Genomic DNA, 21,544 nt, shown 5'->3' with positions numbered 1-21,544 from the left:
ATGTTTTATTGGGGGAAAAAATATTTCTTAGGACCAATGGCTAGTCACTGTTATACCAACTGAATGTGTGTTATGATACCTCAGATAAAGTCCCAAGAACAGCCTGATATGAATGTGATTATCTAAAAAGCCGGATATGCAAAACAATTACAAAATACCAGGGTTATTATAACAAAAGGGACATACAAGTGCACTTGGATACTGTTGGGAAGCAAACTGTCACTAAGTCCATCTGTAAAAATATTTATCAAATCAACATCTCATTCAAGTGGATCTGGCACTACGCAGAAAGGCATTTTAATTGAAGCTAATGTTAGTTAACGTCTCTGTCCAGACACTGAAAAATCAAACAGGACAAGCGATGCAGAGGAGCACTACGTGTGTAATTTTGTTAAGCGATGGCAATCAGAAAAATATATTTTGATTGCATTATGTTTCATAAATATTTCTAATTGAACAAGAGGCCCTGATTATCACATTTCCATTGGGTTGACTCTCTCCCAGTACACTTTCGAACATGTTAATGAATAAAACAAACCACACAACACAACACACTGTATCGTTTCTTAACCATGATTCACAGAATATGTGCAATGGTTTACATGTGACCGACAGTCCCATGTCAATCCACATGAATCTGTCTCTCTGAAGGGCTGAGATGGCAGATGGGGGAAACAGATCTAATTTATCTGCAGTAACTGAGGCGTGGAGTTAGTCTCATTGATTGAGAGCGATCGCTCTGCGTTTGGCAGTTCATCATAAATGTGTGCTTGTAAGCGACAGCGGCTGTCTGTGCTTGCTTAAATTTGCTAGACGTTAGGAAACAGCGATGCCGCAACACCACCTCTCTGGCAGCCAAACGGAAAGACAGAAGGGTGAATTCAGTTATGCAGCTTTTGAACAAATTAGACATTTGTGTATGTTTTATATCAATTGTGGCAGCAGTTATTCATCTAATAACAATCGAATGATGGAGTGAGTGTTAAACAGGTGTTTACTGTGTCCAAAAGCGCAGTTTCACCATTTCAAAGAGCCATTCAATGAGTGATGCTGTAGAGGCCAGTGAAGTACACCAGATTGTTGTAATCTGCTGTGTCCTCCACAACTGAATACTCAATAACAGCGGAAACTGTGCCGTGCAAATTGCATTCAGCACATATTATTAGAAAATGTTTAGTGAACTGGGTGTCAGAATAACACAACAATGCAAATAAGCAACACTACACACAAGCAATGTGGCTGCAGATCATGCTTTGGTGAATCCCCTGGTTATTTTACAGTCCCTATTTTAGTTCCACTTACGCTTCTGTCAGTCTGTCTCTCGCTTTCGTGCCCTCAGGTATTTTATTTATTTATTTTTTGTATGTGTTGTCTCTATTCTCCCTCACTCGTTGTCATTTCTGTCACCTCTGTTACTCAGCGGTGAGTGGTGGAACAGACATTTCTAACATAACCTCAGGCTAATGGACCACAGGTGCTCTCAGCATTTCTGTAGGATTCGCCCACCCGCCTGGAGCCTCGGGGAAAACTGTACTTAAAAAAGAAGTGTGTTTCACTCTACTTTTGAATAACTAAACTAATTCTAATATAAATGAATACACATACATTTTACATACTTTTTTAATATATAAAATGTAACAGTTCAAACATATTTTATAACTGTGTAGATATGAAAACAGTCCAAAATACTAATGACTCATCCTTCTCTTCACTGTACTGTAATTTTGTCTAATCAAATGCGCCTTACAATGACAATGCTCCTCCCACAATACTAATTATTTCACACAACAATATTTAGGCCTAAATTTTTGATTTATTTATTTGAATTGTTTATTGAATTTCAATCCAATTTAGTTATAGTTTTACCAAACAAATCAATAGATGCATGCTTATTGTGATGCATATTTGTCACCCATACATAAATTAAATGGGTATAATTGTTGTTATAGTACTAATAATCAGAATAAAAAGCACAATGTTTTCAATACATGGTTTATAAAATTTTCCATTATGTTTGGATCTCATACATTTGAACTAACTGAATACATGTAGTTCAAATACAAATACAGTTTTTGAATCCTTCTGAATTTTTTTAATTGTTTCAATGTGTCTTGTCCATTGGTCTCCATTGTCCATTGCAAACTTCCAGTTTGAATAAGAAATGTCCAAACAGGAAAGAAACTGCATCTATGAATAAATGTCAAAGCATTTTTAAACTTTGATATTTGCATGTGAAAACTGCTTTTCACATTCTTTTTTCCTTTTGTTAGTCGAAAATTTCATAAAATGCCATTTTCAGCTGAAAATTCAGAGGCCAAAATCTGCAGCATTATTTGTTGCCGTTCACACACCCACCCTGCCTTAATTCATCTGTAAATGGCAAAGTGACACTAACAATTTGCTAATTAAAGGTTTGGGCATAAAGCCTGTGCTTTTGAATGCATTCCCAAAGTGCTGGGAACTGGAAACATCCCGGCTCTCTTAAACAAAAAAATCAGCGTAAACTTCTTTGTAAACCCCTTTAAAAATAGGTCACGGATGTCAGACGGATGCAAATGCTTCCCTGCTTTCTTACAGTATAAACAAAGCAAACTCTGAGTGACGCGTCTGTGAGGTTTCTTGCCACTGCTGTAGTCCACTGTCACTGGAGATGCTCTCTCATCAAAGTGGAGGCGATGGGAGGCCGGGCCAGGAACCGTTTTCTCTGTCAGTCAGCTCAAATTGCATGCAGCTGCAGTACCAGCTTAGTCAGGTACAGCGTTTTGGAGGAAGACTTGGGAGTTAAATATAGCAACCAACCAGCTGCACCCGGTTTATGCTTCGGCATGCCACAAACCCACCGAAGGAATGCGTCCAAACTCGGTTGAGCATCCGAACGCCAAACAAAATACCAAGACAAAAAGCACATGCATCCCACAACCTGACTAATCGTAGGCATATTGTAGGCTTGGTGCAGCAAAGCATGAATACTTCATGGGTTTATAGAGCTACACACGCACCCACACACAGCAGTTCCAGCAAACACACACACGTTCGTTTCTCATGGTTGCCCACGCGCACACACCCACACTTCATATTCTGTCCTCTCCCCAACTGACAGAGAACTCCAGGATAGCAGTGCAAGGTTTTAACACACGTATTTAAAGCGATCGCTAGAAGACAATCCATCTCGCCGACTTTCCTCGTGACACGCATTCCCTGTGACTTCTGAAGTAAACAAATTTAGAGGGAAGAGTGGATAGAGTGTATAATTCACATTGAGTCGTTTTGGAGAAATGGTTCACATCAAATTTAAAGTACCCAAATTATGCCACTTCGAATATAACCTTTCCATGCAGTGTGTAATATGAATGTAAACAAACTGCAAAGCAGTAAAGAACCTTAGAAATGGCATAATAGGGGCACTTTAATATTCAGTCAATGTTTATTCACCCTCATGTTGTTTTTAAACCTGCATGCTGTTATTTTTTATCTGTGAAACAGAAAATTAGACTTAAAATAATCGCGAAATCTTAATATCAATGTTACAAATAAATGCAAAAAAATCATTACGCATGATGATTATTCTTGGTTTACCAGGGGGCTCTAAAAGAAAAATTACATAAATAAAAGATATATGTGGAATATAAAGCATGGCCACTATTATGATACTTGTTTGGAGCTTGAATGGCAAGAACATTTGCGTTCTGTGAAAACAAAACAATAAATGAGTTTGGAATGATACTAAAGTAACCATTTTCATTTTAAGGTGAACTGTTTCTTTAAAAATGGAATATAATATGAAACTCAGTATTGAGAATATACAGTGAGACGCAGCTCTTGTGGGCTGCCACGAACAGAAGTCTTCTATTACCTGGCATGCATAATAAAGTATATCAAGTCAAGCAGTTCATTAATCATTGAAATGGAGGTGGTGGGGGAGGGACTTCACTCATTATAAAAGATAGATGGATGTGAGGTTAAAACATTGGTCTCCATCAGCCCAGATGACAAGACGACACGCAGCGGGACAAGCTAACACTCGAGTGAGAGAGGCAATAGGCATTAAAAGACCTGTAGGTGTTCAGTTCCCTGAGTGGATTAGTCTGTATATCACAGACAGCAGCTAAAAACTGGAATTAAAAACTACATTTAAGACATTTTCTGAAAACAATCCCTTTGAAAATAGTGGTAACACTTTACAATAGGGTGTGATTTTTTAACATTAGTTAGTTTTAACTAACATGATCTAGGAATAAACAATACATTTGTTACAGAAATTTTTCATCTTTGTTAATGTTAGTTAATGAAAATACAGTAATTCGTTGTTCATGTTAGTTCACAGTGCATTAAATAATGTCAACAAAAATATAACTTTTGATCCTAATAATGTATTATTAAATGTTGAAATTAACATAAACTAAGATCAGTATTTTTCAGTTTTTAGTTCATGTTAAGTAATGCATGTAACTAGTGTTAACTAATGAACCTTATTGTAAAGTGTTACCGAAATAGCTCAACGAAACCTATATGTATATATACAATATTATTAGTGATAATAAATATTAACATTAACAAAATATTAGAATAGTAACATATATTTAAGACATTTTGTAAAAACATTTTCTTTAAATGTTGTTATCATGTTCTCACCCTCATGCAGGTCCCAGTACTTTATTTTCTATTTTCTTATTTCATATTTTTTTCATTTACATATTAATAAAACACAGAAGTCCTTGAGCAGCTTTCCCATTCAATTAAAGTGGATGGTGAATAAAACTGCCAAGCTCAAAAGTATAAAAGAATGAAAAAAGTATAGTGAAAGTGGTCCGTATGACTTCTTCTGCTTTATCCCAATTATTCTGAAGTTATATAGTAGCTTTGTTTGAGGAACTGACAAAAAACATATTATTCCCTGACTGTCATTACTAAAGAAAAAAAAAGCTATAAGCTTGTTGTTTTTTTATGCTTGGCATAAACTTTTATTGAATGGAGAAGCTGTCGAAGAACATTCTACTAAAGATCTAAATAATACTCTACTAAAACATTATTTTGTGTGAATTACGATATGGAATTACAAAAGCATGTAGAAATGTTTTTGCATTGTATCATAATTAAAATACCTATGTGTGTGTGTGTGTGTGTGTGTGTGTGTACTGGTATTTGTGACCATGGACCACAAAACCAGTCATAAGGGTTAATAAGCTAATAAATAAGCTTTCCATTGATGTATGGTTTATTAAGATTGGACAATATTTGGCCGAGATACAACTATTTGTAAATCTGGAATCCGAGGGTGCAAAAAAAATTTTAAATATTGTGAAAATCGCCTTTAAAGTTGTCCAAATTAAGTTATTACCAATGCATATTACTAATCAAAAATTACGTTTTTTTATATTTACAGTAGAAGATTTACTTAATATCTTCATGGAACATGATCTTTACTTAATAACCTAATGATTTTTGGCATAAAAGAAAAATCAGTCATTTTGACCCAGTAAAATATACCCCAGCGACTTAAGACTGGGGTCACGTATATGGTCTATGAGGACAAAAATGTGTATAAACGACATGGGGAATAGAACATAAACATTGTTTATGAGGACACCTCCTGTGTCCCTGTAAAACAAAAGGCTTAAAAAACAAACAGAATGGTGTTTTATGAAATTCAAAAATTGCCAGTAGTTTTCTTTAAGGGGTAGGTTTAGGTGTAGGGCAATAGAAAATACAGTTTGTACAGTAAAAACCTTTACGCCTATAAAGAGTCCCCGTAAACCATAAATGCAATTATGTATGTATGTGTATATAGTCACTCAAAAAATACAGCTTGTGTCATGCATCAATAAACCAGTAAAACTATTAAAAGTTTTCAGGCTTTTAACATGAGAGAACAGGCCAGAGGGTGGACTACTAAGCACACTGCCTTCATTATTTAATCGCTGAATTCTTTTCGGACGGCTGTCTGATCTCACCAGAGTCTCTGGTTTTTAAGAATTCCCGTCACCTGTCAGCTTGCCATCTGTGGATTCTGATTTAAGGCCAGAAGGATGGAGGCAGTTCAGACACCATGTGTAATTCAGAGCTGTCCTTAGATCCGTCACATTAAAAGTGTCCTCGCCAGACTCAGCCGCGCAACAGACTGCACGGCTCTATCTGTTAAACAAAACGCGGCAGCCAAACTTGCAGCCAGGATGGCGGTACTCCAGGAGCAAGTGCACTATGGGGGGGGGGCACATGACTGAAGGCTGTTTTGGGGTCAGTGCGACAGATTGTTTTGTATGAACCATGTGATTCACGTAGAATCGTGTGTGCGTGCACTAACCTGCCAAGTGAGAAGGACACGCAACAATGACAGCTTTACAAAAGACCGTGTCTGCAGAAGTTGTAACTTTTATGTTCTCTGAATTCTGTAAGAGAAAAACATATTAGAATTGATTAAAAACTGAAAACCTATTAAGTCTGGAATTGTGAGGTTGGGACTAACTGAAATGCCAAGGACACTGACGATGCCCTGCTGTTTCAAATCAAAAATATATATATATATATATATATATATATATATATATATATATATATATATATATATATATATATATATATATATATATATATATATATATTTGCCAGTAGTGTATATATATATATATATATATATATATTATATAAATCAACGAGTTCATGTGGATAAACAGTGGGGGTGAGTACAACTTTCTACTCAGGTATGTTGATGTAACACCATTAAGATGGCTAATGGATTTTACCTCTCTATGTGTCAGAGCAACATTATAGGCTAATTCCCCAACGGTAGGCTTTCAAAAGATTTTGTGTCACCAATCCTTAAATGAGAGCCATCTAATGGAGTTGATTTAGCTTTTCTAAATATTTCAGTTCTGACAAGCACTTCACCGTACAATAATGTACAATACAGAAATGGAAAGGAAGAGGCTGTGCATAACAAACGAGAAGCACACAGCGGGACCTATGTCTTGGTTTCCGAAGAGTATCTTGTTTAAAGGAAAGGAACTTATCTCCCGCACCGCTGGTGGAGAAATGCTCGTTATCTCTGTGTCAACCTCGCGCTGATGGAGTCGTTACCTGACATATGGTCATTACGGCGGCGCCAAGCCGAACCCGTTCTTTGCCGATCTGCTCCACTAGCTTCTCCGACAGCTGCTGAGTGCCCCCCTGTGGAGAGAGATGGCCATCATACTGAGCTCACCCACAGCTGCTGCTGCTCTCAACACACAAAAACACACCACAACACCTCCTTACAGATATCTGTGTTGTGGCATGATTCCCCACTGGGCTTCTTATCTGCCACAGTGATTATGAAATCACTTTCAAAGTATCTGATGTATGAAAAAGTATCATGCCACGGTGATAGATCGGTGTCGCTTTGTTTTATAAGACTATAAAATTGCATCGCCTGTATGCTCCGAAACTGCAATGGCAAATGTGCATTGTAATAGTATGCAGTGCTCAGTGGTTAGATCTAATCTGGTGGAGAGATAAACAAGAAAGAAAGTAGGTAAAAGAGGAACAGAAGATAAAAGCTCTCCTAAATGAGCTGCTTTTCAGCCTTTCCCCTAAATCAACTGCTGATATCTGATGCCAGGTTCCAAGCTGGCCCATACACAGCCATACGGAAGTTTTTTTCAGTTTTTATATTTGATATTTTTTATTGATATTTTTATTTTAAAGTATTTTTTATGATTTTTTTTGTCATTTCTATTGTATTTTTATTCTTTTGTATTTCTTTATAATCTTTTTGTTATTTGTATAATTGAATTACGGTATGTATGTTTCTTTATATTATTGTTAAAAACGAATTCAAACTGGGGTGCTCATATTAATATAGGAACCCATTTCCACCATGGAATAAAAACAAAAAACGCAATGGCAAATTTATAGCTCACAATTCTGATTTTCTTCTTCTAATAAATTAGAATAAATTTATAGGTAGGTCTAAAGGCCATATTTAACAAAATTTTATTCAGAAATACACAAACATTTACCTTAATCTTAAGTAATCATTTTAATTTGAAAGATGCGATATACACAAGTTTCTTTACATTTCATATTATTTTACATACATTGGTATACGTATTTTTTTTAACCCCAATAAAACCATACAAATTATTCCATATTCAACTAACACAGGCCGAAATTGAAATCTATATTTGTAAGTTTTTTTTTTTTTTTACTTTTATGGTGGTTTTAATTATTTTTGGAGCTTGACATGCCCTGGTCACTATAACTATTGTTATATTGTTGGAACTATGCTTACTTCGGTATTCAATGGAAGAAAACAAGTCATGCATACATAAGGGGGAATTAACAATGACAACATTTTAATGTCTGTATGAATTATTCCTTATAAACCAGTTGGTATTACAAACACCTGGACTTTTAATCCATGCTTAGCCTTGTAACTGAGCAAATATCAATTGTTGAAAGTGTGAATGATTTCTGTCACATCTCTGTGTTGTTTATCCACCTTATCTCTCTCCCATACCTTGACCCTTAACTCCTGGCCCGAGCCAGGTGTGGTCTCCAGGAGTCGTAGGGTGCCCCCTGCTGTAGCGGAGTACATCAGAAAATAAAGGAAGGAGATCTGAGAGGGTTCCAAGCCGAAAACGATACGGCTACACAAAGCCAGCTCCTCTTTCACCTCTTAAGGACACACAGATAGATAAGTATCGACAGATGGCAATGGGCTACTTTTCATAAAGCAATTGAAAATGCAAGAAATGCAAATGCTCACGTGTGGTCCAGATGTATTTTTCCATGAAGGTGTGAAGCGTCATGCCATCATACAGCTCAGCGTTAGCAGAACTCATTGGGTCTTCAACTGATATGTTCTGAGTAAGATGGTTAATCTAGGCGATACACACATAATTTAAGGATACACGGAAATGAACATTCTGGGCCAAAAAACTGAAACAATATAAAATGTTCAGTATTATTATTTTTTTAATTTAACTCAATAATATTAATGATACTGAATTAAAAAAAAAAAAAAAAAACACAAGCCAATACACTTTAGTTATTATTATTAAATATCCATGCATTACTGCACTGAATTTTTTACAACTCGTATTTTCAGTGCATCTAATCCACTTGAAGAATACTTTTAGTACACTAACACCACATTTCTCACCTTACGGTTGAGTTTGAAACTAGCATGATGTCAAAAACGACCTCAATAGATTGGACAAACCCATTAATCCATTCGCCACTCTTAGTAATAGCAGCTAAAAAGCTTTCATACATCTGTAAAGGTCTGAGCAATCTACAAGATCTATTGTGGCTGAGCGTACAAGGTAAATATGCATCTTAAAAACAATATGGAACCTGAAGTCTTCATCCATTAAGATATGAAATGATGGCTATTAGTCACATTCTAGTACTCAATAAAAAAAATAAGTATTTTATTGTGGACCGGCACTTTGTCAGATGAGATGGTGTTGTTTCTCATACCCGCCACATAACCTGGGTGAAGTCCAGCAGGGCCAGTGGGGAGTATGACGGCATGCTAGAGGTGTACGTTTTGATTTTGGCATGCGGACCACCCACGTGATGCACCTTCTTGCCCTCAGTGTATTGTGGGAAGACCTCCAAACCAAGCTCTCGGATAAGTTCCATGACATGGGTCTGCGAGCTACAGGACATGAAAATCAAGTAAATTACCAGTAACCGTGTTTCTGCACATATTCGGACATCTAAAGGCAGCCAGACGTCTGCCTCAAATCGACTTGGTGTAAGTTGATGAAAACCCTGCTTGCCCTCATCTAAAGTGAAGGCTTTCACAGCCCCAGGCAACTGCTGTTTATTGACCTCGGTGGACTCTGGAAGTAGCTCTGGGTTTTTTTCTAATAGTTCGGGTGGTGGATTACAGCAATAAACATCTCGCTTGAAAACACATTTCTAAAAGCTTGTAGGCTTTTGGGATTTTCCAATTATCACACCTCAAAAACAAGCAAGTTGGGGCTAGTTGTCACAATCACTATTAGTAATCTCCTATTACATTTTGACTTAATAATTGTTTGTTTCTGCTGTTATCTTCGTTTTCCGGTGCCTGTTTGACAAGAAAGCACGTGCATTTATGAGTTTTAATAACGACTTGCTTGCTTTCTGTTATTACATACTTGAATGGAATAGAAATATAGGCAAAATATTATTTTAAATTCATATAATTTTAAGAATTTAGAACATAATAATAAAATGTAAAAGTTATGTGCTGCGGAAAGTATTTCTCAAGTCACTGAAACAACGCATACAATTTATTCTCATTTTGCTTTCGCCAGGTATTAATTTTAGACCCTGGTTTGGGGTCACACAACTATTTTGGTGTTTAGCCCAATTGAGACCTGTGCCCCCGTCCATCCAATTTTCAAACTGCTTGTCTTATGCTGGAATGCTGGAGCCTGTCGCAACTTTTTGGACCGTGGAAACATCTCCAGGTTACCTAATTTAACCTCGGTTCCTTGAGAGGAGGGAATGAGATACTGCGTCCTCTGAGGTGTCGCTTTGGGGTGTTATCCCTTACTTCCTTGAATCTACTGAAGCCCTAAGAAATATCACGTGTGAGAATTCACCCGCCGATGATGTTCAAGCAAGCAAAATAGAAGTGGGCTCCCCCACACTATAAGGTTGCGCTGAACGCCATTGCCTCAGAATCTTTGGACTGAAGCAGAGTACAGCTGACAAAATCACAATGTGCTGGTGGCCAAATAATAATCCAATGATTGCAGCACTAACACAGACACTATGGCATAATGTTACGACCGCTGATAAGCCTGACAGTGCTATGTGTTAAATAGGGGTGCTCCGATCACGATCGGCCGATCGTTATGCGCATCTCGTCAGTAAAGCCGGTTTTCTAATCAGCGGTTAATTCCATCAGGTGCATGATTTCTCATAGAGCAGCTGTTACTACACAGAGCCGTTGTTAATAGAGAAGATGCGCAAATCGCGTTAATTTTCAGCGTTTATTGGCCCATCTTCTCAGTTAACAACGGCTCTGTGTAGTAACAGCTGCTCTATGTGAAATCACGCACCTGATGGAATTAACGGCTGATTAGAGAACCGGCTTTACTGAGGAGATACGCATTAACGATCGGCCGATCGTGATCGGAGCACCCTAGTGTTAAACGTGACAGTCATGCCAACACCTAGTAATGATGTCCACTGCAACTGTGATGCCGGTGCTGTCATGAACATGATACACACAACTTCAACGACTGCCGCAGTCAGCCACATGACCTATTTGACTCCACCCACAATCTTCAAGTTCAATTTGTAGACATAATCCTTCAGCAAAGGCAAACTCAAGATGCGAGTGGAGAAACATTTAAATAACGGAACTGACCTAAGTGCCCAGCATGAGTTGATCATGTGGAAGGGCGAGAGGTTCTCAGCCACTTGAAATTCTTTATTGACAAGACATTTTGCAGGGAAACTATAAACATGATGGTTTCAATCCGGACACAAAGGCCATTACAGTTCCTGTCACTCACAACGAGCGAGGGACGTGAGAACAGCCATAAGAGAGCTGACAGTCTCGCCTTATGAGTGAGAGCAAAGCAAAGCACTCTGCCAAAGCTGCAGCCATCAGCTTGAGTGCTTCCTGAGAACTCTTAAAGTCAGAAACTTCTCGGCTCGAAATGAACGAAGTATAGGTTACAGTCTGTGAGTGCCCCTGTGAAATGCAAGCACACATCACAACAGAGCAAAGTTGCACAAAGTCCACTGCACATCAGCCTATATGACCAAGTTGAAACACACGACAGAGAGGGGTATGGCCATGAAATCTCACAGTCATCCAGTAGCTGCTCAGCCTAGAGCTGTAATCAGGCCATAAAAGTTAGGCCTGACAGGACCCGAGCTCGACATGTTCCGGCCCGAGCCCGACAAGTACATTTTGATTGACAGCTTTTTAAAAGCAAAAACCCGTTTACAGCCCGACATTATTCAAATGTGCGCACACACACAGCTCTTTTGCTTTTGTCAAGAATGAGTCATTTATATATGTTTTAACATAATTTATTCATAACTAACGTAGACTAGACCACTTGGAAGTTGGAATAAAGAAATAAAATAAGTCCTCTGTAACATCGTAACATCTCAGCACTCTAAATAGGCACAGGCTCATTTAGCCTATAAATATACCAACGCACCATAAAAACAAGACTTTTAACAAATTAAATTAAGATAAATTTTAAACTAAGATGGGTATTTGGCAATAACGAAATTGAGATAAAGGCTCCACTGGATTTGCTTCGCCACTAGCAGCTGACATTTAATAAAAGAATAATGCCAACATTAGCGTAAATACTCTGTCCACATTATGCATTTAAGACTCAATTAATATTTAGTTATCATTTGAAAAACCTTTACTCACAGAGATTAGGCTAAACCTACATGTTTTTGTGGAGGAAAATTATTGAATCCACTGTAGATGGCTTCAGCGCGTAAACATGGTCAAAACTTTTCCACACCTCAGACTTTGCTTTAGTTGCTGGTGCAACCAAAAGGTAATCGTTCCATTTTCATAATCAGCATCCATTTTCGCATCTTTCTCACGCTAATCGAAACACATCACATGACCGCTCGTTTACAACGCAAACCGGTGCGCAAGATCGAGCCTGTGTAAGATTATATAAATTAAGCCCGAACCCGTCGGGTCCCATAGTTCAAGTCCGAGATGAAGCCAGACTCCTCGTGGAGAGGAGATGAATCTCTGGGCAGTCAACTCTATGAAGCAGCATCAACTTAACTTAAGCCCCTTTCACATTGCATGTTGGTCACGGACAACTGCCAGATTGCCTTCTGTGAACGCAAACACGTCCCGGGACCTAGTAACATTGCCAGAACCAATAAAGTAAAGGGTGTGTCATAGTGATGATGCACCTTATCGTGCAACTCTTTTACTTGGTGTTTTGAAGGCAGCTTAACGTTTGCAAACTATAATGAAGCAGAGATCAGGTAGTTCCTCAATATCCACACTGAAGCTGATATCGTTCACCAGCTTAAGTGAAAGTTAACGTGCCTAGGGTTTTCAACTTCACAGCCCGATGTCACGTGTCATTACGGGACCTTTGTGTGTGAACGCATGCACATATTCCGGGAAATCACTGGGAGTTTGAATGAACCAAAATCTAACGATCCGGGAACAATTACCGGGACACATTACCCATGTACTATCCAGAATTTCAGTCTGAAAGGGGCTATAGAGGCAGGCATTCTGCAGATGCACAGATACACTGAAATACTTTAGTCCTCTTAAGTCCTCTTTCCAGCCTTTGAGAAGATCTGTTTCTTCCAGAGCAGTCTGGGGGAGTGTTCTGATAATGCACTCTCTGGAGTCTACGGAAGAGCTTGTCACACCTCCATACAATCCAACATGGACAGAAGCAGTTCATGCTTTTATTTGGAACTTTATCTTACCAGAGAAAAGAGGTCCAATATAGAATAATTTCTGTATTCTGTCTTATAGCTGTCACAGTCAGCTGGAACAGTCATTGCTCAAAGGCAACTAGTTTTTGATTACAAAAGACGCTGTTTCTGCCACGATCATTCTCTGGATTCATTGCTGGCTCAGGCCCTATGCAAAGGGCTGAGGCAGAGCAAGAAAACAGTTGCATAGAGCGAGTATGGAGAGACATAGTGTTGAAAACAGGTCTAGCAGGTGTATCATCATATGAGGGCCAGTGTCAGTGTACAGTGACTAGTGTAAAGTGACAATATGTCCCTTTATGAAAAATCATGGCTAGCTGGTGTTTAACATAGAAAGGCAAAGAATAGTGGAAAGAACGACAGCGAGTGACCAGAACATTTTCTATAGGACAGACCTGTGCATTGAGACTTGGGATGCTTATATTGCATGAGTGAGTGAGTGCCGTGAACGCTTTGTACTCTCTACATGACCAATCACCGCTCTGAGGCGGGGGGCTGCATATTATGAGAGTGAGCAAGTGGCAGAAGATCTAGAGGGGAGAGCATGAGAAGCGAGGCTTCCTAAAGGGTTGGGTGAGAGCAATGGCCATTGACTAGAAAATTGTTATGAGATTTCATAAGGCTTTAATAAATTTAAGTAAGGAGGGGATAACCCACAAAGCCATCTTCGATAACTCAAAGGGAACACAGATAGCCAGTCTATCACTGTACATTAACACAGTACATCAGCGTTAATGCTTCTCATTTACTTTGAATGGGTGACGCCATGCATTGCCAAACTGAATCGGCATTGCATCACTGGTGTTGCTCTTGTAAGAAGTTGAAAATTGCTAAACTTTTTAGGTGCAAATGGAGGCCTTGGCCAATCAGCTGCAATATAATTGGCTGTCGTCATTCTGACAATCGCTACAGCGCCAAGCTTCATGATACATTCACTCGGGGACATCAACTCATTTACTTTGAATGACTGACGTCATACGTTGCCGAACTGAATTGTGGGTCCATCATCATCTTGTCACTAGCATTGCTCATGCAGAAGTTGAACATGTCTCAACTTTTCAAGTGCCAACAAAGGCGTCAGCAAATCACATCGGTTTATGCAAATTGCCAAGCTCAGGCGCCAAACTGTGGTCCAAAGTAATTGGCTGTTGTCAATATGATCACGTTAGCGCCAAGCCACAGAGATGACGATGACACACACGCACACGCACACACACACACACACACACACACACACACACACACTACCCTTACGAAAGGAAAATATATTTCTTAAAATATATTGTGATATATTGTAATATATTATTTTCCCTTTTTATTTTCTAATATATTATATATCTGAATACATTTAATAATATATTGATTATACATATAATATATAGCAAAATATACAAATGATTGCCACCTTCAATATATTGCAATATATTGGAAAAAATTAATATATATAAGAATATATGCCTAATATATTTGCCTACATGATATTTTCCAATATACTGCAATATATTTTTGTTTCATAAGGGTATGGACAATTTAGTGTCTCCAGTTTCTTTGGACTTAGGGGAAACCGGAGCACCAAAAGGAAACAAAAACTTAAACGTGTAGAACATGCATGTGCAGTTTGTAATAATTTATTTTTGTTATTTGGCGTAATGAATCATATTATGATGCGAGAGCATGAAACGGAGCCTGAAAGCGTTTGTTAACTGCATATATTGACATTAAAAACCCTCCCTGAACTATGCATTAATAATTAATTAATTAATTAATTAAAGCTTACCTGGACACCCACTGTCCCCCCATGTCCCACTGGTCAACGCCATTCGCAGCTGGCAGTTGTTTACTTACAGTACGTCCTCCGACACGGTCTGTGCAGAGCAAGAAACAAATAATTGTTTTGTGTAGCTGTGCAAGCGGACTTTTATAGTTTATTAATAGCAATATCCATAGTAAAAGTCTTTTTAATTTTATTTTTGTTGAGACGCACCTCTGGCCTCCAGAACCAGGACGCTGAGTTTAGGGTTTCTCTTTTGCAGCCTGCGAGCTGCGCTGAGGCCGGAGAGTCCCGCGCCGACTACAACTACGTCAAACTGATCCTCACTCATTCCTGTAGCGGTTTGAACAAATAACGCGATGAAATCTGTTGCACAGGCGAATAGAATGCCTCGACTGTCCTGCAGAGAAGCTGTAAAGACAAGGGAGTTGAAAGTTCGTCTTTATTATGCACACTTGTTGCTGCCACCTATGAACTTGGCACTTCGCTCTGATAAAGGGTTGGACTAAGCGGATCGTTGACTGTGGTGGGACACCGGAAGATAGGCTCCTTACTCAGACCTCCCACAAACTGACCATTGTGTCTTTTTGGATTTCTGCGTGGCTAAAGTGTTAAGTATTATGTAAACCCCCAAACAATAAAAAAAATAAATAAATAAACCAATCTATATAAAAAGACAAATATGAAAAACAAAAGATTTTATAACAGCAAAAAATGCATTTATCACACACACAGCATGCACAAAGTGAAACTATTGCCTGCTTTTTGGGCAACAGAAACGAAACAAAACAATAAATAAATGTAAAAAAAAAAACAAGTGCATAAAATAATTTCACCTATAGGGGTACAACACTTTTTTCTAACTTTGTTCTGAATAAATCGTATACATTAATATTTAATGGGTGTGTGTGTGTGTGTGTGTGTGTGCGTGCGTGCGTGCGTGCGTGCGTGTGTGTGTGTGTGTAAAACGCATGAGTTGTTTAACTAAATGAATAGCATATAACCTTTGACCCAAACAGTGTTATTTTGTTTATTCATATTTTTTAAGAAACATATTTCTTTTCCCAACAGCATTTCTGAATTGCATGCCATCTGTTTACCATCCGAGTCTCACATGTGAAGCCAAAGTTGCCGAAGCAGCTGCTAAATGTCCTAAATGTATGTATTTTCATGATCTTTCATTCTCAGTTTCTCAAAAAGCATGGGCATTTCTTAAAGATAAGGTTGCAGTGGCCTATTTTTGCCTGCATGAAGGAGTCTGGCTGTTCTTTGTAAAGGAAGGAATCACCTTTAGATGGACTTTCATTGCATATTTGCTTGATGAAAAAAAGCACTGTGCATAGAAAGAAAAAAAAAAAACAACAACTAATCAATAAACATAATTTATTTAAACAGTTGCCCTGCATGTTGATGTACTCAAACTTTACAATAATGCATTATTATGTCCTTTGTTTTTCTGAGTGGAGTAACCAGCTGTCACCTGAGAACAGTCTCTGTGGACCACATCACCATGGCACCACCTTCACTTGATACCAGAGGGGACTTGTTGTCTCACAGAGGAGCCATTCAGAAGGTGAAATGCACGAAGACTAAATCAGAGATGAACTGGCTCTCAATGTGTAAGTCTCTACATATTATTTTACAGATATATCTGTGTTTTTATGGCCTATTTTCTTGCTCAGATAAATGTTTGCATAGTGGAACCTGTTGTTCCGGTCGATCAGCATAAAATAGCCAAAATGTTTCGTCTCGTGTTGTGCAATGTATGGTACGGGATATATTTGGCTGAACAATGAGTTTACAGGCTCTCAAAACAGTGTAGGAGGAAGAATGGAGTGTGTTACAAAAAGAAAAGCAACAAAGATGTGTTCTTTTCTCTTACCAGAGGGAAGCAGATAAGAAACTGTTCGCTTTGTGGTTGTGAAAAATGTCTTTGGGTCACAACAGGTGCGTATTTCTGACTTTTGCTGATGTAAAATATTTTCCAGGTTTTGTGTCCTATTTTTGCTCTTTATATGTTAGATACATGTATTCTACCATTGGACAGTTTATAACAAGCTGGAGCATTTTGCCAACGTATTCCTTTTTTTTTTTTTTTTTTTTTTTTTTTTTTTATGTTTCCTGAATGTTTAAAATGTCATTTTTGTTTACGGACCAATCTAACAAAAGGTGCAAATTGAAATAAAAACAAGCTGACAAGATAATGGAATCCAAGATTTAGAGACATAAAATCTTTGACTAAGAGATTTACAAGCTGTTTTTTTTTTTTTTTTTTAAACTGGGTAAACCAAATTAGGTAAAGAATGTTTGCACAGTACAAGGGTTAAATGTTTTAAAATATTTTACTTTATACAAATGTTAAGGTAACATGCTATTAGACAAAAAACCCATAAAGTACCATAATATAAATAACATTTAATTTAATACATTTCATTTTATGATAGACCGTACTTCACAGTACTTTTATGGAAATTCACTAATAAATTACACAATTTTTTTAAGTTTAAAATGGAATAAAATAACAAACTGAGATCCAACAAAGACAGAACTGATCATTAATTATCGGTGTAAAATAGTTGTCCTTTTTGCAGTCTCTTTTCATTTCTAGACTCAAGCGTGTGTCTTAAAAATTTCAATCAGCTGAATGGGAGGAAGTGGCACAAAGAAAGGTGTCCAAACATGAATGTACAAAAACACTGCTGCAACACAAGGTACTGTGGGTTCAGACTGAAAGTTCAAAATATTTTACCCAGCAAGACATGCTCATTATCTCCCTCACAGTTACTTTTCAGTTGTGCTCTTTTTCTCTAGCTTTCACTGTCTTTTTACTTCAATCTTTCACAGATGTATGAAACAGCCTTGCGTGAGACTCACAGGTTTGTTCCCGTCATCCTCATTTATGATACTGACTGCGCTCGCCATGCTTTCTCTCAAAGCAAGTAAGTTTCTTTGCAAAAAAAAAAAAAAAAGGGTTGTACTTTGAAACTTGAGTTCTGACACGTTCTAGATCAGGTTAGTTTGAAATTCTGCTCACAACACTGCTAAAGTTCCTTATTCAGGCCTGAAAGTTATCCTTCATCCAAGCCATGGATGTTTGATGGGATTTATTCACAAGCATCTGGACCAAATCCAGATATTAGTAATTTGGAGAGTTTCATTATATGAACTCATATGAATCATTCATGAGAGACCGGCAGGACAGACCGTGAAGCCAGGAGCGTATGAGGGATTTTGGAATTACAGGCTAATTGAAAATGACCATCCTTAGGACTTTGAAAGACGGGGAAAAAGTGACCTAGAAAAAGCAGAATAAATCGAAGACTAGCTTATAACTTATTTCTTGTTTGAAGCTTCATAGCACATTTAAAAGAAAAGTGTCTTTTTGTCTTATAGTTTGTTGACCAAAAGAAGTTAGATGTTTATCGTCAGTAATTCATAAAAAGATACAGCTGGCATTTTTTCAAGTCATTGATTTCCTCTGAAATCTTATTTCGGAATAGCAGTTTTCAATTTATGTGTAAAATAAAGTCTGTGTTTAAACGTTCATGTTCTGCAATATAAAATACACAGGGTCTTTCTAAAATGTGGATTTTGGAACCATTGTGTGCTAAGTTGCTAATAAGTTGCTATTAACTACAACTACCAGAAGAGCTGCAACTACACGAGGATGTGAGGTTATGTTGTTAGTCAGTATAGCAACAAAATTCATATTGTAGATTTGACTATGTAATATACGGATAGCCAATTTCTTTCACGTATTTTTTTTTTCATAAGAACAAGTCAACATTATAAAATACTAAGTAATAACGAGATTGTAAAGCCATAATTATGACATAAAAAGTCAAAGTTATGACCAAGTCACATATTTCATAAAAAGCCAACTCTTAGATACTATGAGTTTTTATATTAATGACTTTATCTCATAATTCTGACTTTTTTTTCATAATAATTACTTTTTATCTCAAGTAATTTGACTTTGACATGAGTGTTTGTTTTCTATCATTATCTTTTTATCGCGTAATTTCGACTTTGTCATATACATAACTATTACATTTTTTCTCATGAAAATATGTAACAAAAGATTCAAGTTTCTTCACATAATGTTGATAGATGCACATTCATTTTTCGCGGAACTTTTGCAGATGTGACAGCAGCAATGAAAGTGACCTCAAGTGGGCCACAAACTTTGAAGATGGCTCAAGGGGAACCGGTTACACTAGACTGCACCTACACATCAAATCAAGCAGACATAGGCGAGCTTGACATTGAGTGGTCAATTGTCAGCCCAGACACCACAAAAAAAGACCAGATGGTGCGTAAGGAGATCAGTCACTGCTTCTTATCCATGAAATAAATGACAAATTGGCTTCCCTATAGGCACTGTTTTGAACGGTCTCACTGATGATCTATTCAAAAACAACTATCAGCTTTAACTGATATTAAATATTTTGTCCATTAGATCATATCATACACAGGTGGAAGGAAATATACCCATGGTGACCCTGATTTAATGAAAGGTGTAGACTTCACAGCTACAGACCCTTCCCAGGGAGATGCATCTCTAACGATCGCCTCACTGACTGCCAGTCACGATGGAACGTATCAGTGCAAAGTCAAAAAGACACCTGGGGTGGACAGCCGGAAAATATCGCTGATAGTGATGGGTAATGTCATGTATAAATCTAGTCTTTGTATCAATCTCATCAGTTTTTACGTACACCAATGTGGTACTATAAAAACAAACTGTTTGTGTGAGAATCCTGGTCGTCCAAGGCTTTTTAAGTATAAGTACATTTATTTCTACTGTATTTAAAATAGAATAACTTTAGATAGGATTTTACATAATTTACTTAATGCTTTTTTGTATAAATAATTTGATGAGAAAATAAAACCAAAGCTCAGGTGTTTTTTTATTTCTTTTCTTTTTTTAATTATTGTGTGCATGTGTGTGGTTTACCATTCATCAGTCATCACAAATATACAGGTCCTTCTAAAAAAAAATTGCATATTGTGAAAAAGTTCATTATTTTCCATAATGTAATGATAAAAATTAAACTTTCATATATTTTAGATTCATTGTACACCAACTGAAATATTTCAGGTCTTTTTAATGTTTTAATACTGATGATTTTGGCATACAGCTCATGAAAACCCCAAATTCCTATCTCAAAAAATTAGCATATCATGAAAAGGTTCTCTAAACGAGCTATTAACCTAATCAGCTAATTAACCTTTATACTGTTTCCTCATTATCATTTTCTTAAACTTCCACAGCTCCTAACAGGGCGGGGGTCATTACAGGAACTGTTGTTGGATGTTTGCTGCTCATCATGATCATTCTGATCATTATATGGCTTCTCATCTTCAGATGTAACTGGAATCGACATGAGAAAGAGTTCTCCAATGACATTAGGTGATATCAACCCCTCCATTTTTCTTCATGAATCCATCCATTTCCTTCAGTTATGTAAAGTTTGATGATGATAATGAGATTTTCTTGTCTTTAAAGAGAGGATGTTCCCGCGCCTGAGAGTCGCCCTACCAGCCGGATCTCCAGCTTCCGTTCAGGTGTGGCCTATAGCCAGGTGGGCCAAACCCAAAATGAGCATCCGCTCTCAACTAACACCAGCTACAGCACTGCAAAGTATGACAGCAAGTTTGGCTATGCTGTATGAGATTCTAGGTAGTCATATTTGTATTATACTGAAAATTGTCATTAGTTTGCAGTTACTAAATGAATGACCTTTTAGCGGATTTGATCATGTTTCAATTTACAAAATGGAATCAACATGCTGTCTTGTAATTGTGTAACATTCGATGTAATTATACAGTAGATGTAATATGAGAGAAGGATACATTACATGTCTCAGAATAATGATGAACAAGCAGGTCTAGATCATATAAGGTGGTGATGGTATTGGTAGAACTCTTACCAAGACCTTAATCCAATATTTGTATGTGAAGAGCTTCCATTATTGATGCGTTTTGTTAAGATTATGTACATAAATATATGTATGCTTTTTCTGAGATTTGGATGTTGATGGTTATGATCGAACAAGCCATTTAAATTCATTGACAAAAAGAAATCAAATAATAATAACAATAACTTGATGTATAGACTGATAATTTTCTTTATTCTAAACTATTTTTATTTGATAAAATGTTATGTTTTGCTGTTGTTTTGTCTCTATTTTTGCCCAAAAGATATTACTAAAATGCATTTGATTTTTTTTTTTAAATATTTGTTTCTGCCCATAAAGAATTAAAGTTGTTTTATTCAACAATTTTACAACTTTAGATGTTGTACTGAAAAGTTGAAATTTGTATGTTGAATTT

General features: G+C 37.2%; 2 protein-coding genes across 2 annotated transcripts in view; one reads left to right on the top strand and one right to left on the bottom strand.

Annotated features, from left to right (window-relative positions):
- Nucleotides 1-15,697, bottom strand: part of LOC128021321 (probable flavin-containing monoamine oxidase A) — a 34,646-nt gene extending 18,949 nt beyond the window's left edge. Inside the window, exons 1-7 of the mRNA XM_052608432.1 lie at nt 15,422-15,697; nt 15,215-15,302; nt 9,460-9,640; nt 8,744-8,858; nt 8,495-8,652; nt 7,075-7,164; nt 6,302-6,386 (exon numbers count right to left, since the gene is read on the bottom strand). Of these exons, the coding sequence (XP_052464392.1) occupies nt 6,302-6,386; nt 7,075-7,164; nt 8,495-8,652; nt 8,744-8,858; nt 9,460-9,640; nt 15,215-15,302; nt 15,422-15,539 (835 nt within the window). The 5' untranslated portion in view covers nt 15,540-15,697. The remainder of the gene's footprint in view (nt 1-6,301; nt 6,387-7,074; nt 7,165-8,494; nt 8,653-8,743; nt 8,859-9,459; nt 9,641-15,214; nt 15,303-15,421) is intronic.
- LOC128020655 (coxsackievirus and adenovirus receptor homolog) lies at nt 15,677-21,513 on the top strand. The gene is made up of 10 exons (XM_052607266.1): nt 15,677-15,818; nt 16,280-16,366; nt 16,670-16,827; nt 17,094-17,155; nt 17,800-17,919; nt 18,053-18,147; nt 19,351-19,520; nt 19,668-19,872; nt 20,474-20,621; nt 20,718-21,513. Exons 4-10 carry the CDS (start codon nt 17,136-17,138, stop codon nt 20,881-20,883), a joined length of 924 nt encoding a protein of 307 aa, XP_052463226.1. The 5' UTR covers nt 15,677-15,818; nt 16,280-16,366; nt 16,670-16,827; nt 17,094-17,135; the 3' UTR covers nt 20,884-21,513.
- The last annotated feature ends 31 nt before the right edge of the window (nt 21,514-21,544 follow it).

This window comes from Carassius gibelio, chromosome A10 (genome assembly GCF_023724105.1).
Source record: "Carassius gibelio isolate Cgi1373 ecotype wild population from Czech Republic chromosome A10, carGib1.2-hapl.c, whole genome shotgun sequence".
Classification (NCBI taxonomy): Eukaryota; Metazoa; Chordata; class Actinopteri; order Cypriniformes; family Cyprinidae; genus Carassius; species Carassius gibelio.
This window is presented reverse-complemented; position numbering and strand designations above follow the sequence as displayed.

Coding starts and splice junctions, on each gene's coding strand:
- LOC128020655 (XM_052607266.1), top strand. CDS start 17,136: ATGTCTTTGGGTCACAACAG. Junction 17,156..17,799: donor ATGTCTTTGGGTCACAACAG/GTGCGTATTTCT, acceptor TCCTTTTTGCAG/TCTCTTTTCATTTCTAGACT. Junction 19,521..19,667: donor CCACAAAAAAAGACCAGATG/GTGCGTAAGGAG, acceptor TTTGTCCATTAG/ATCATATCATACACAGGTGG.